The sequence below is a fragment of the Urocampus carinirostris genome, chromosome 18 (assembly GCF_059441175.1).
Source record: "Urocampus carinirostris isolate Australia breed hairy pipefish chromosome 18, RoL_Ucar_1.0, whole genome shotgun sequence".
In the NCBI taxonomy this organism is placed as follows: domain Eukaryota; kingdom Metazoa; phylum Chordata; class Actinopteri; order Syngnathiformes; family Syngnathidae; genus Urocampus; species Urocampus carinirostris.
In genome coordinates this window covers 618328-635000 of record NC_142366.1, presented here as the reverse complement: position 1 = coordinate 635000, position 16673 = coordinate 618328, and the positions used below count along the sequence as shown (strand labels likewise).

The following is a 16673-nucleotide window of genomic DNA, read 5'->3' as shown; positions in this document are numbered from 1 at the left end:
GCATTACAGAAAATAAAGAACTTTATCACAATATTCTAATTTTCTGAGACAGTCCAGTATATATATATATATATATATATATATATATACATATGTTATTTTCGCTACTTTTGTGATTTATTTATTTATTTTAGCTTACTTTATCAGTGCCTTGCAACACTTGGATTACTTTCTATCCTATGGATATGGGTTTCAACTGGCAAAAATACGTATATTCAAGAAACCTACTCCTCGTTCTGAAGAATTCTCCCCTTTTTACCTAACGAGGTGAGGCGACCCTACCGGGGTTGCAGAGCCGGTGCTAAGGTAAAGGCTAAGCGGCTAGCGGCGAAGTGGCGATATAAGCCCACGGTACCGTCCATAATCATGGGGAATGTCAACTCCCTACCGAATAAGATCGACGAACTGGCTGTGCTTGTGAAAGACATCAAAGCATACAGGGAGTGCAGCTTACTTTGCTTTACGGAAACGTGGCTTACGTCTAGCATCACGGACGCTAACATCGCGCTAAACGGCTTCTGCGCTGTTCAGGCTGACAGAGGGACAAAAGTCAGTGGGAAGCGCAAAGGAGGGGGACTGGCTATCTACGTGAACACGAGGTGGTGTAACCCCGGGCATGTAAAAACAAAGCTCTCTATCTATATATATATATATTTTTTTTTTTTGAAGGGGCGTCGCTACTTCGCAGATTTTCACTTTTAGCGGGTGGTTTTGGTCCCCATTAACCGCGATAACCGAGGTCTTACTGTATGTGTGTATATATATATATATATATATATATATATATATATATGTGAATGCAACTGTTTTTCGGCCTTGCCTTTCATAGTTAACAACTTTTTGTTACGAAGTACAGTCCCTCTTGGAAATTCCTGTTCGATGTTAGGGTGGAGTGAGCTGAAGTGACGCTGAAGATTTGAAGGTTTGAAATGTGCTAATGCTGCGTCACATATAAGGCAGATAGGCTGCCATTACGTTCAGTAAAAAAAGTAAAAAAACTCTCCCACGTCCTGAGTTCTTCATATTTTTGTTTGGAGGTGCTTTTTTTTACCTGGTATTTCAAGATGGAGTTTCATGTAAATTGTCTACAATACGTTTCGGCAAGCAAATATTCACTCGTCGCTCGTTTGACGTCACTCAAACAGGCTTACATAGTCGGTGTGCCGTCTAGCTGTAGGGAGGGCAAATGACAGTGCCGGCAAAACATGTTTGATTCATGTCATATTACAGCTCCTAATGAGCTGCATGAAACTAGTTTAAGAGCAGCATGCGGCTCATGAGCCGCAGGTTGGCCATCTCTGGTCTAGTGGATAAAATATGGCGTTCTTCCTGCTGCGATCTGGGTCCGATTCCCGTTTCATCCAAAGTTATGAAATTGTGAAAACCGTCCAGTTCCTAGTGGCCTGGTGGTGCAATTGTCAGCGATAGTGATCGACTCATCAAAAATTGCAAAATCAATAGTAACACATTTTCAATTTTGTCTGAATTTAAGGCGCACCGCAATCTAAGGCACACGTTCAAATTACTGGCCAGTTTGGGGTGCGCCTTATAGTCCGGAAAATACGGTAATCATCGCATTTAACCCCTTACCATTCCTGTAAATTTTGCCAAAATACCCAGTAAATATCTTAAACACTGTCGTGTGGGGGCAGCACGGCGGAGTTCTGAGGTCATGGGTTCAAATCCAGCTACCAACCTTCCTGTGTGGAGTTTGCATGTTCTCCCCGTGCTTGCGTGGGTTTCCTACGGGCACTCCGGTTTGCTCCCACATTCCAAAAACATGCATGTCAGGTTAATTGGTCTGTCCCAATTGTCCCTAGGTTTGATTGAGCGAGCAAATTGTCTGTCCCTGTTTTTCTGCAACTGGCTGGCAGCCAGTTCAGGGTGTCCCCTGCCCACTGCCGGAAGATGGCTGGGATGGGCTCCAGCACCCTCGCGACCCTACTGTGGATAAGCGGTGCAGATAATGGAAGGATGGATGGACTGGCGTGTGGTAAGGGGCCCTCTCCCTCTGGGAAGTGTGAGAATTCTCCCACCGTGGTCCGCTGTGCGTCGTAAGAGGCGACTAAAGTGGAAGGAGCGAAGGGACTGGGGATCCTTTCCTTTCTATCTCTACTCCCTAAGAGTCAGCAAGGAAAAGAAAGGGGGCAGGAGAGCAGGCGGTCTTGCAAACTCTAGTTATAAGGTCACTTAATGTGAGAGAATGTGGAAGTAAAGACACTGATTGAAAGAAATAGGAGATCGGAAGGATGATGACTAAAAGGAAGGTTGATGTGTTAGCCTTGGGTGAAACAAAATTGAAAGGAAAGGGTGAATTACAGCTTGGAGATTTGTATGGTATAAAGTCTGGAGTTACGAGTGGACAAATTAAATTGTGAGAGAATGAACTGGAGTAGTAGTGGAACTGAGCAAGCGTGTGGATAAGATGGATGAGGAGCGAATGTTGAAGAAACTTACCAGACAACAACTTAACCCAAATGGTTGCACTTATTCTGCTAATGACATTATGGAATTTTTTAATAAAAAGATTCAACTAATCGGGAATGAAATTTTAAGAGAACGCTCTGTTTCCTCCTCCTATATCAAAGATGTGGAGGTGCTAGGTATGGACTGTGTCAGCGGTTGTTCAGAAACATTCTCCAGTTTCAATGATTTGTCCCTTGATAATCTAACACAGATGGTCAGTAGGGCCAAACAAACTAGATTGTTGGATGTGCAGTTTGAGCATATTACTCCTGTATTGGCCAACTTGCACTGGCTCCCAGTCCACTTAAGATGTGACTTTAAGGTTCTCTTATTAACATATAAATGTTTGCATGGGCTTGCACCCTCTTATCTCTCAGATTTGATTTCCCCCTATGTTCCTGCACGGAGTCTGCGCTCGGAAAATGCCGGTCTACTTGTGATTCCGAGAGCCAAGAAGTCTGCGGGCTCGAGAGCGTTCTCCATCCGGGCCCCGGTGTTATGGAACGCCCTGCCTCTGGAGATAAGATCTGCAACCTCAACGGAAGTTTTTAAATCGAGGCTTAAGACACACTTCTATTCCAAAGCATATGATTGATGCCCACCTCATATTCTGTTTTGTCCTGTCTTTTTCCGACGCCTGCCTGGCTGATACGAAGGAGAAGGATGATTTGGGATGGGTCAGCGGACCGGCGTCTGACCTGCAGCATGTCAACCCCTGCATTTACCAGCTGGCAGAGACGGGAGGCAGCGTTGTGGCTGTCATAGACTTTCTGGACTGGTTTGCAGGCTGGGGGCGTCGTTGATGTCATGCACTTTCCGGACATTTTCAACATCTTACCTTATGTTTACTATTATGTGTACAGTAATGCTAATTGTAATTCACCCTGGTCAATCCTGGAAGGGGGATTACCACATGTGAGGTCCTTTCTCAAGGTTTCTCTTTTCTCCTCACACTGAGGTTTTTGAGTTTTTCCTTGCCCGCATGCTGGTTTAAGATCAGGTAATTGTGTAATTTTGTAACTGTAATCCTGTGCAGTCCTTTGAGACATTTTTGTGATTAAGGGCTATATAAATAAATTTGACTTGACTTGACTTGACTTGACTTGAAGAGGATCTACACAGGGATCAGAATGGAGATTTTCATTTTCAGCTGAAATAGCCAGGGTCCAGGAATAAAGCAGGGCGAAACAATGCGGCCAATTTTTCTAACGGCCGCCAGGGTGCGCCAGAGCAATAAAGGAAAGAGTGAGACAGTCGGATTTTGAATTTGTTTGTTACGCAAGAGAAAAAGTGAAAAAGTCGGAATGCCTTTGGGGTTCAAAAACAGCGGAAATCCGCGGATCCGCGGAAAATTCTGATCCCTGTCTACAGCAGAAGTGAATGGAAGGCCCCGAGTGATGTGGCTGGATGGGGCTATAAGAGCACTGGAGAAAAGAGTAAATCTAGTGAAAGCTGAGATCTTGTTGGTACTAGGAATGAGTGGAGAGGTGTTGTCAAAGGATAGTAGGATGTTTTGGACGTGTTCTAAGGGATGGGAAGGGCACCTGTATAATGCGGCAAGTGTAAACCAGTGAAAGCTTTTGGACTTTTCTTTCCAGAAATCAATTGTCCACATTTGCGCCTGACAGTCACACGGAAAATGAATCTCGGTTTGCATTTACGCACATTTATTTTCGGCCATGATTTTAATACAGAGGCTGTAAAATTGCATAAAATTACGTTAGGAGTTTTGTTGCCCAATCGATATGTCAATCCACATTTGAATCAGTCACTATTGGTTAATAATTTTGAAAATCGAAGTAAGTTAATGAAGTTTTTTTCAATACAGGCCTTCATAGATTGTCACAGGCTAAGAACAATAAAAAATAGCTTGAAATCGGCCAAAAGTGGTTTCAATCAAAAGGTCAGAGGCTAATGGCTATTCGAAATCATTTGACGAGTCTTTTAATTTTCAAAGGGAGTGATGGAGCAAAACGAACGGATTACAACAAGGATCTTTAAAAGGCGCAGGAATGCTTTTAGGCATTTTTTTAAATCTGTTGGCATTAATGCATTTTGGAATAAATACCTTGCACTCTTAGATTCTCTGGACTCTCGTGAATGTAACCTGACCGTGTTTGTGAATAATAGTTTCACGAGTTGAATATTACAAGACTTTTAGGTGAGTTGTAGTTTTCGAGTATCTTGTTTCAGACTGACATTTTTGCGATGAGTATATTTTAAAATGGTCATTACATCTTGAATGCCAAGAGTTGAAGCTTTCCAATGATAAGTAGCATGGCGGATTTCAGTGACTACAGACATCGTAAAGACATGACTTATCAAAAGTCTGACGCCACCCCAGCGGGCCCAAGGAACACTAAGGGGTTTAAAAACCATGAAATGGCAAACGATACACAAGAACATGCTTTTGGAGTAGTTAAACCCCTACTGTCCATGAAATCTATGAAAGGACTTCATACCTGTCTCCCTCCACAGCTCCATGCCCGTACAAACTGTTTTTTTTTGTAAGGGATAATACAAAATAATCGTACACCATATTTTTGGGGGCGGGGGAATGATGCATAATGGGAAATCCCCAGGTGGCAGACGCATGTGCACAGTAGCATCAAACCACTTGCTTCGTTTGCATTGAAAACAACGATACTGAGATAGAGGCTTCCACGGCGAATTGCTTTGACTTGATTGATTTGCCGTTTCGTGATAGTCGGTGTATACCGGATCGTACCCATCATTAACAAATTTACGGTTTTCCGTACAGATTTCCTTGTACGTCGTATTCGTCTTAAAATGCATAAAAAACGTACTTTGTACGGCAAAACCGTACAGGTTGACAGGTATGGGACTTACACTGAGAACTCTACGGTGTATGAGTAATTAGTTGGTAAAGGTTCCCAAGTCAGAATGGTTTTGAAGTTGGTAGATTTCCAGGTGACAGTCTGGGCTCTGGGATAAATATCTGTAAAAAATGAACAACAAAATAAGTCAGTTTTTTCCTTTTTTTTTTACTCTATTCCGGGGGTGGCTAACCTGGTTCTGGAGAGCCGCATGTCCTGCATGTTTTGGAGGTTTCTCTGCTTCAATCTATGTAATTCCAATCACTTGGATCATTATCAAGCGCTCACAAAGCCTGCTAACAAGCTGAAAATTGGCGTCACCTGTGTTGGAGCAGAGAAACCTCCAAAACATGCAGGACGTGCAGCTCTCCAGGACCGGGTTAGCCAACCCTGCTCTATTTGGTCAGTCAGCTCAAACAAATCTGGCTGACTAAAGATGTTTAAAGCCTTTATACAAGCCAGCAAAAAACACCTCGGACTGTCCATGCACCAAGGTTTATGGGTAACAGTACTATGGGGTTGTTGTTATTTTTTTGTCTAACATGGCTCTTTCAACATTTTCGGTTGCTATCCCAAGACAGATTGTATGAGAACCCAATTTTTTTGTGTGCGTCACTAGTAACCTTATTCTACTGTTTTGAGGACATAGAGCGAGCATAACACCAGATGGATGTTATAACTGGAATAAATGGTCAAATAGCTATTCAAACACATAGCTGTCCGATGAGCATCAGTGGAGGACAAAAAAAAGAAAGAAAAGAGACTAAACAAAAGGCGGACTTCTTCAAGAAAATGAAAACACAAGTCAAAGCCAGTGGCTAGACTAGATCTTCATCATGTGTACTGTACAAAAAAAACATACCACAAAGAACTGCATATCATTAAGCTTTGTCAAACGCTGATTTTGTGGTTCCGAAAAATATTTTTATACACCGTTTTTCTTCTTTGTTGTCATTTTGTTCTACCTCCATGCAAATGGCATCAGGGTGTTGAGCTCATAGGTTGCTACACGCAAAATTAGTTTTAGTATTTTTTTAAATGGTGTTTGAAATTCTAGTTATTGACACAAACTCCAATTTGGCCGTCCAAGGTCCCCAGGTTTGGGGGCTTGCCAGCCCAAAGCCACGAGGCTTGGAGAGCCCGTGGTTCTCCCCGTCCTAATCGTCTGGATGAGAACAGCATCAAGATCAACCCCCGAAAAGAATAATAACCTGGTTTTTGTCAGCTTCCTGTGAGGCCATGTGCTGCCTTACACAAGCCCCTCCCTTGAGGGGCCCCCTTTGTTTTCAGAGTTACGTAAAATAAGTTGATTACCTTTAAAACCGTGTTTATTTATCAGTACTTATCATTGCAACAGAATCCCCATCATTTATGTTTTCTCCTTAACACGGGTTCCATTGTCCCCTCCCACCAATGCTTACTTGGTTTATTGATTCAAGTTTCTTGTTTTTTTTAGATAAATATGTATAAAAAGGTATTGTTTCCTCTATTACAAACTTTAGACACAATATGAGTCCATTTTGAACCAGTTCGTATGGGAAACCGTGAGCACCACCTGCTGGCTGAACCGATAACCACCGAATTAGATTGTAAATAAATAAATTAAGATGAATACTGACGCTCCCCTACTTACAACCATTCAACTTACATAAAAAACGTAGATACGAAAAAAAATTCGGAATGTCCAAAATAATTTGGACATTGCTGATAGTTGTATTTTGTATAGTGTGCACCTTTTCCAGAGTACAGGACATTACTGTTGTGCTTCTTTCCACCGTTACCGGCGTGTGGCGCTGTGAGGTAACCAAGCATCCACCCGGAAGTAAAAAAAAAAAATCCACTTCCTCTTTCTAGTTTGTGTGTAAACATCTCGACTTAACCTGCTGGTAATCCCCACCCTGCTACCAATGTAGCATGTCGTTTTGTGTAGGTAATGGATTGCTCCTCATTCATGAAAAAATAAATACTTCGGAAACACTGCTGTTCATCTTAGAAATTCCCCATTTCATTTAACTGACTTCAGCACATATTTAGGCAACAAACAAACTAAAGGCTAAATCTCAATATATCATGCAAACAATTTCACTGGCACATTTCTAAGTGTCACTGCTCCATTGAATCGGTCACTTCTCAAAGTGAAGCAAGGCACACCAGTGTCAATTGAACATGCGAGGCCAAAAGATTTTTATTATTTTTATAATAAGGGACTGAAAAGCCATAAACATGCGTGGGTTGATTCACTTTAGCAGAATTAATGATATCCAAATGACCTCTATTCCCACTGCCAATTATGGTGTTCCAATTGAGCTAAAAATAAACCTTGCGCAGTGATATATCAGCACTGCCAGACGACTTGCAGTGCTGATATAGCTGTTGTGTGAAATGGTACTTTGTCTCCATCTAGCGGTGGAATGTTTTTACGATTTTATTTTTTTCAAAGGGAAAACCGTAGTTCATGTGACCCAACCGGAACACCGTAGTGGGTTATAGAAAACCATACTCATTACGGCAAAACCGGAGTAATTGGCAGGTATGCCCACATATTAATTTATCAACAGTCTAACAGCCTGCCGGGAAAATGTCTTCTCGCACAAGTGTGTGAAGCCAAGGGCAGCGCAGTGTGAGGAGGGTGATGAGGACAGCAGAGAAAATCATCGGGACTTCTCTCCCCTCCATTCAGGACATTGGCCAGAAGCGCTGCCTATCCCAAGCCAAGAACATTATCAGGGACTCCTCTCACCCCCATCATGGACTGTACTGCAGTGTGCAGTGCAGGACCACCAGGTTCCACAATAGTCTTGTCCCTCTGGCCATTAGACTGTTAAATGGTCAATCAAACACATAGTAAGTCTAAACTGCTACTAATCTGTACATCTGTTGGTTTTGTTTGACTTTTTTGCACTACTGGCAGTTCTTTATAGCTAGCCACTCCTTGCACATCTGTTCTCCTCTGCACTATCGTACTACAGTGTTATTGTTACTGTTTACCTGACTGCTCATTTTGCACATCTGGTTAGCTGCTTCTCTTGCACTCTCTGCACTACTGTAAAATACTATACATAGCCATAATTATTTAGTATATTATTATGACTCAATACTCCAACTCAATACAACTGTGCGGGTCAGATGTTTCGACATTTCGTTCTGTATACACGTGTACTAGAATGACAATAAAGTATATCTGAATCTGAATCTATTTCTCGGAACTAGGGTTCATCCAGCTGGTGATAAAGGTTGACAAGGGGGAGTTCTTGGTGTCGACTGAGACACTCAGCGTCACACTGCAGCTCAATGAACTCCAGCTACAAGTGGTCTGGAGCGTCATCAGGGTCCACTGAGAAAACCCGCAGAAAAGAATGCCCTCCTTTTCAATAGCTGCAAAGTCCCGAAAAGGCTTTTGAAACTCTTCAGCCAGAGATGCATACTTTGCAATTTGCCCACTTCTCTTGTTCCCGTGGAAGAATGGTCATAATTCCCAGCAGCGGTGGGAATGTGGTGTATTGGGCTGCTCCTGTGACGTGCTTTAGGAAAAGTTTTAGCTTGCTCCAAATTGCCCTGATCTGTGAATACAGTTGGCTTAACACCAACGTTCCCGCTAATAAGACCAAAAGGTGGGGTTTTATATTATATGCACGCATAGACAAAGCGGCTCAGAGCTACTGTTCTGTAATTTTTTTTAGATAGATAGATAGATAGATACTTTATTCATCCCCGGAGGGAAATTCACATTTCCAACAGCATCCCTGAGCTGAGAACAATACAATAATAAAGCAAAGAGAATACAATATACAAATACCCAGTGAGACGTGCAAATGCCCACTGTAGCGTGTTATATAGAATATCTAAATAGTGCTACACAGAATACATATTGCAATAAAATTCGGTAATATGCAATGTAGGTGGTGTGGTTTAATGAGGAAGAAAAGATCTCTTCATTCTGTCCGTAGTACAAGACAGTGACAGCAGTCTGTCGCTGAAACTGCTCTTCTGTCTGGAGATAATGCTGTGTAGTGGATGCGATGGATTGTCCATGATTGACCGCAGCTTTTCCAGTGCCCGTCTCTCAGCTACTGTTGTTAGGCTGTCCAGCTCTTTGCCCACAACAGAGCTCGCTTTCCTAGCCAGTTTATTGAGACGAGAGGCATCCTTCTTCTCGACGCTGCCTCCCCAACACGCTGTCGCATAGAAGAGGGCGCTTGCCACAACTGTCTCATAGAATATTTTCAGGAGCTTTTTGCAGATTTTGAAGGAGGCCAGCCTTCTGAGGAAGTAAAATCGGCTTTGCCCTTTCCTACATAGAGCTTCTGTGTTGGCAGTCCAGTCCAGTTTGTTGTCCAGCTGCACACCCAGGTATTTGTAGGTGTGAACAAATTCCACACATTCTCCTTTGATGGTTACAGGAACCGGGTGAGTTCTGGTTCTCCTGAAGTCCACCACTATCTCCCTGGTCTTGGTGGTGTTCAGGTGCAGGTGGTTTGCGTCGCTCCATCGGACAAAGTCCTGAATCAATTTCCTGTACTCCTCCTCCTTCCCATTTCTGATACATCCCACGATCCCAGTGTCGTCGGCAAACTTTTGCACATGGCAGGACTCAGAGTTCTACTTAAAGTCCGATGTATACAGAGTGAATAGGAACGGAGAGAGCACGGTCCCCTGCGGAGATCCTGTGCTACTAAACACAGTGTCCGATGTACTGGGGTCTGCCTGTCAGGTAGTCAGTAATCCATTCTACAAGGTGTGAGCTAACTCCCATCTCTGTCAGTTTCCTACTCAGTAGCAGAGGCTGTATGGTATTGAAGGCACTGGAGAAGTTGTTAGGATTGTATAATTATATTTATCCTACAGTTGATATTTAAAATGTTATATGTGTTCTCAGCCATTTTGAAGAGTTCTCAGCCTGTAAACTACGCTCCAAGGCCATGAGTTGTGTTTTGATATACAGACTGTGTTTTGTTCTCACATACCAACGGATGTAGCCTGACCTGGAATGACCTCTTCATGCCATAACTCAAGATTGTTTTTCACCAAAGAGCCGTGAGAAGAAGGAAAGGGAGTCTCTCCCAAAACAAAAGGAAACCTTCCATCCTCGGCCGGAAAACCAGGCTTTCCAAAGAAGACTGATTAACTCTACGTAGCAAAAGTTAGAATACAGTCTCCTTTGTTAGATAGAATCCCCGCCCCTCAGTAAAGAGGCATGTATTACAGGGCAAAAAACATAATAAAAAGAAGGAGATTCGGAGATTTCTTCAGAGCCCAGCTAGCGAGCAAGCGAGGAGATTCGTGACAGCTCGATCTCCGGGGCTCTCAAAATGATGATTAATAAAGTAACTAATTCTAAATAACCGATTCTCTATGTCTTCTTTTATTACAGAGCGTTTTATTAAAAATGTTGGGGACATGAACCTAACATTTAATTGGTCCTTCAAAGCCGGATTCCAAGATACCAGATGATTCCAGGACGCGAGAGGAAAATCCAGGAAAGACTGTGGCCACAGCATAAAGACCCTTTTTCCGGGACTGGACCTTCCCTCGCGGGCTGGGATCTGACGGTTGACGGAAAGCCAAGGACTTAGAGAATCGTGAGTAAAATTTATTTATAACATTGTGTAGATAACCGGTAAAAGAAATTGACTCGCGAGCGCGGGGGTTAGATTCTTAAGGTTTAAGGATCCTCCGTCGAAAAGATTAAGAATCCTTTGTAGAAAAGGAAAATCTTAACAGAGACAAAGTTTAAGAATCCTCCGTTGAAAAGGAAATTACGGTGGGCAGATTCTTAACAGAAAAACCCTGACAATTCTAGACTCTATCAGGTAAATAGTTTTCAGACAGTTAAAATTCCGCGGGAGGCGTGGACTCCCCTAACCCAGCGCTTTAAAGTTAGTTAAAGTTCACAAGGATGTGCGGAGTCCTCTGTCAACTGAAAATAAGTGGAAAAAAAATAAAATAAGAACAAGCGATGTAAGAACGTGATCACGATAAAAAACAAGACGTCTGTGTGATTGAGAAAGAGCGAATTAAATATAAAGTTGCCCCTGGGCAATTGTATTTTATAAAAAAAAAATAATAATAATATTAATAAATACTCGATGAACCCAGGTGAAGAGTCATTTATAGGGAAGACCCGACCGCAATCGAGCCTCTGTGTTACTGGATAAAAGTGAGAAATTTGGGAAAAATATAAATGAGCTATTTAGATGCGTTAAATCAAAAGAATGCCAGAATAATACCGAAAAAGATAAAATATTCCTGTCTTCAGTTCAAAAAATTGGTAAAAAAGGACTGGGAAGACTAGGAAAAATCTAATTGAGTGAATTGGAATACATTATTTTGAGATAAGGGCATTTTTATACCAAAAAAAATATTGGAAAAATTGTTTATAAATACTTTTTTTTCAATGAAAATGGAAAAAATTGATTGAGTGGAATTCAAATGAGTAAGATAACTCGTAGATCAATACATGCCATTTTCACATTAAATAGGTGAAGCTAAATTAGTAGATTTAATTGGTTTAAAGAAAAAAAAAAAAAAGAGAGAAAAATAAAGGGGAAAGTTAATTAAATATTAAGAGAGATAATTTGGTGAAAATTAAGTGAGACTAACCTTAATACAATAGATTGGAAAAAAAAAACCTTACTTTTTCAACATTGAACTGTTTTAAATCTAGAGTAAGTAAATGGGTAGAGTGGAGCACATTATAGAGTGCTTTTGAAGACAATATTTACACAAAAATATTTGCATGTAAGATGTTACATACAGTTGAGATTTGTGTAAATATGCATTTGGTGAGAAACAGCCACTGTAGTAGTAAAAAAAAAAAAAAAAAAAAAGGTTGTCAGCATTGTGCAAAACATGTGACAGTAATTTTATAGATAAGCTATAAAAATAAAAGAGAACTATATAAAGGATGAAAATCTATTTGAAGGCAAATGAACATAGACATAACATATTGTTTTGCTTTAGAACAAGAAATGAGAGAATTGCAAAGTATTACAATAATAAATTCGACTACAAAAATACTGTAGTGATACAAAAACTACACTATTTTGTTGCCATAATGAGAAATATTATAGACTAAAAAAAAAAAAAAAATATATATATATATATATATATATATATATATATATATATATATATATATATATATATATAAGGAAGGAAAAGTTTGATTTTACAGCAAAAGTGTTGCTCTAACGATGTTTTTGAGTTTCAGAATTTTGGTTCTTGTCTCATTTGGACTCAACAATCCGCTGAGGAGAAAATGGAAGAACGGTGAGGAAAAAAAAGTAGCATTACTAACGATGATGAAGATATTTGAATGGGATGAACGATGGTAAGTGAAAAACCAATTTTTATGATATTAAAGGAATATGTCAACAATAAAGGCGTTACAGGTGAGAACCAGAAAAGTTTTGTGTTCATATTCGGCCGGTATGAACCATAACTATGATAAGTAGATCTCATCTTGTTGGAATCCATCACAGCGATCATCGAGCAGCGATTGGAGGACACCCTGAACTGGTTGCAAGCCAATTGCAGGGCACACAAAGATAGACAATTCACTAGCTCATTCACACATAGGGACAATTTGGACCAGTCAGTCCACTTGAAATGCATGTTTTTTGAAAGAGGTAAGTAAACCGTAACAATGAGAGCATGCAGGCTGGCTTGGAACACACACACCTGTTCCCAGGTCCTTAGTAATGCTGCACACGTGCTGGCCAATGCGCCACCGTGCTGCACACACATATATAATATATATATGAAACAATTTTAATACTGAACTATCAATAATGATAATATGATAGGGATTTTGAATTCCCTGTACTAGCTTGCTAAAAGATTTATAGATCTTGGGAGAGATCTAATAACCCCTGAAATTAAGTGATACAAAGATATCTGCGTATTCATTCAGTTTTGATCATCAAATTATTAATTTATTTTCTGCATTTGTTGATGGTAATTGCAAATAACAGGCTTGTCCTTTTTCCATTTTTCTACTTTCTGTACTTCTCTCTTTAATATCTTAGTACAACATAATTCGTGATATCAATCATCAAAGCAAATGAGCCGTAAAAGCAAGCTCTCTTTGATGAATTGAACAAGGAAAAAAGCCGTTTGTCTAATAAAAAGACTGACCTTCACTCGACAAGAATTACCAACAACAATGACGTAATCTCGAAGCGATGAGATCTCGTTAGCTAAGATCGGCGTGCAGGAAAATAAAACTCGTATAACAAAACCAAATTAACGATTAGGCTTGTAATGTGTTAAATCTTTGTTAAAGAGTAACTAAATGATAATGACAATTTAAAGGGAAAAAAGTTGCGTCCCCAGCATAAATGATGCGTCTAGGACAGGTAAGTGAAAAAAATGAAAACACTGAGTGTATAATACAAGATAATTATACAGAATAGTTTAAAAAGAAAGGATATTTGAGTAAACAACTAATCATTTTTCGTTGAAAATGCGAATAGCAAAGGGTAATAACTTTAAGACGTGTAGTTTTGCTCCTAATAAAGCAAGGACGATTAAAGCAATGAAGATGACTAAAAACGGTCCATAATTTTAGTGTCAATCTTCTCGTTCGTAAATGGACAAATTCAAAAGAGGCGTAATACGTAAAAAGATTATTTCCTTAGTTGTTCTCGTATTAAATAATACATTACTCTCAATAAAATAATCGAAATTTTGAAAGAAGTTTGAAAATGACGACAAACTAACACAGAAAAGAAAATTCAAGATTAGAAATCATTAATAACGTAGCTGAAGCTATTTCAGTCAATGAATGAAATGTTTCCTTTAAACAAAGGAAAAAAGAAAAGTATTAATAGTCGGACCAGATCATGTTGATCTGTATAGCCTTGATCACAAGGGATCTCGAAGGGCTGCATAGAACAAAGACTGGTGCGTAGAAAGCAAAGATTGTTGCGCAGAATAAAAGATAATGAATAAACAAAATAAATACACTTAACAAGATGGTTCATGAGTGACGGGTATGTATTGCTGTATATTGAATCAATAGCAAAAGATTGATTATGATTACAGAGAGAAGAAAATAAAATTAGAAAAGTTATGACATTAAGTTCGATTTGGCATTTTTAGAGATTTTTTAGATCTTTTGAGATTTTTGATGTTTAGATAGTGTGTGGGTTTGGAATTTTGACAAGTTTAGCCCAAAGGACAATTGGGAGGACAATTGATTACACACTGAATTTTTTTAGAATGAGTGTTACGATTGACAAGTGATAAACAAATGTGTAACAAATACTGACTTATGGTTTGGTTAAGTTAAAAGGAAACGGTTTCTATGGAAGAGCATTTTTAGAAGACAATGAGAAATAGATTGAACAATCTTGAAGAGGTTCATAAGAAATGAAAATAACGGATTAGTTGATTTCGAGACATATCATGCTAATTTAAAAATAATTGCATGGGAAATAAATGGATAGAAATTAATTAAACTAAGATGTCTACAAGTACTTAAATTGAGAACAATTTGAATAATCCGGTTAATTTACAAAAAATCCCAGTACGAAAAGCACATAAATTAACGGGACTCTTAAGTGCCAGTGAATTCCACAAAAAGACTCTTTCCTTTCTTTTTGAAAGTCGGTGCACTCTCCAAAGGACATTTAAAAAAGAAGTCATGGACAGAGATTTGCTGAAAGAGACAAAGACATCAGTCATCCATTATCTGCGCCGCTTATCAACAGCGAGGCCAAGGGAGTGTTGGAGCACATCCCAGCTGCGCTCATCAACAACGAAATCAAGGGGGTGATGGGGCACATCCCAGCTGCTTTTCAGACAGCTAACAGGAGATTCCTGCAGTCGTTGCCAGTGGAATTGACAGAAAAGTCAATAAAGTCATTTTGTGTTTGACATGGACACATTTTGAAAAAGTATTTTTGATGGGCCAAAAGCAACATTCAAATGGTGAATGTAATGTGGAATAAGCAAATCAAAGACTGAAAGACAACAACATTCAAGAATACGTCTGCTTGAAGTTATATAGAGTCTTGTTAATACAAAGTGTAAATGTACTGAGGAAGATTGTTTAATTAATCTTGCAAATTTATAAATGCTGTCTTATTTCACTCGTATTCATAGATAGTGAACTTAGGTTTTAACTCAGGGGGGAAGTTTTGAGACATTCAGTAAAATATAAGTTAAAACCTAGTTTTGTCCGCAATTGATGAAAAATTGTCTTCTGAATAAGCTCTCCATATAACTTTTTTTTGAGATTCAAATTACGAAATTTGGACGGATAGAAAAAATATTACACAAAAGAAATGTTGTAATATAACAAAATTATAATGTTTGTCAAATAGATTTAGAAAAATCAATTAAAATAACCATTCACCATTAGATTATCGCCCACATTGAGAACATTTTTGGATGGTATTTTGATTTTTGGCAAAATCATTCACTTTGAGCGTGAATTACCTGCTTTCTTTGCAAAATACTGTTATTTTGAACAAATTTACTTACTGAAAAGATAATATATAGGTTATGATTTTTACAAAAGGTAAAACAAAGAGTGAATCATAACAATAAAAACGATTTTTTGCTAAATTGTTAATTTAACAATCTATCCTGGTCATCTGCCTCGAGGGGAATGACCAGCAGCAAAATAGCACATTGAAAATCAAAAGAAAATGCAAATAAAAAGTGCATAAAAATTTTTTTTTTCGAATATTATCAATCTGCAAAAGAGAAAACACTCAATCACTCAAATCAGGGTAAACGATTCTGACTAGGATAATGGTTAAACTGATTCAGTGACTAGATTTAGTGAAAAAGCAAAATTTGAGATTTAGAACTAACAATTTAAAAAATAAATTGTTTATCTTCGAGTTGGAGTTTTGGGATAGAATGCTCAAAATTGATAGGGCAACTTATAATGGGGATTTTGATTTTCACGTATAATAAATATAAAGACAACTTAAGAAAATATACAAATCTATAAATGAATTTATTGTTTTGTTTTTTTAATTTGTTTTGAGCCATGAAAGTCTCAACAGGGGGGAAAGAAGGCATAGAATAAACTATTAAAAAATATATATATTTTTAAGTCTGTTCTTTTTTCCCTCTATAGCTTTCCCTGCTGATCAGATGACGGAGTTCTGTCAGCCCAGGGAGCGTCAAACTTAACTTTTCTTTAGCTTTTCTCATCCATACAGGAGATGGTGACCCCTGCTGAACAGATGACGGACTTCTGTCAGCCCAGGGAGCTTCAAACTTAACTTTTCTTCCCAAGGGCAGCGGTCAGGACTCTGGGGAGGCTGCTATCTCATGGAAGAAGTTAGCTTGCCACATCCGAAAAGATGTGCAGTCCAATGTGGACAACTGGATGGTGTCACCTCATCTACA

General features: G+C 39.2%; 1 protein-coding gene across 2 annotated transcripts in view; it reads right to left on the bottom strand.

Moving 5' to 3' along the window:
- f3a (coagulation factor III, tissue factor a) overlaps positions 1-16673 on the bottom strand; it is a 63125-nt gene that overhangs the window by 30892 nt on the left and 15560 nt on the right. For both annotated transcript variants that reach the window (XM_088321984.1, XM_088321985.1), the window contains exon 2: positions 5317-5425. In XM_088321984.1, coding sequence (XP_088178110.1) covers positions 5317-5425 — 109 coding nt within the window. The remainder of the gene's footprint in view (positions 1-5316; positions 5426-16673) is intronic.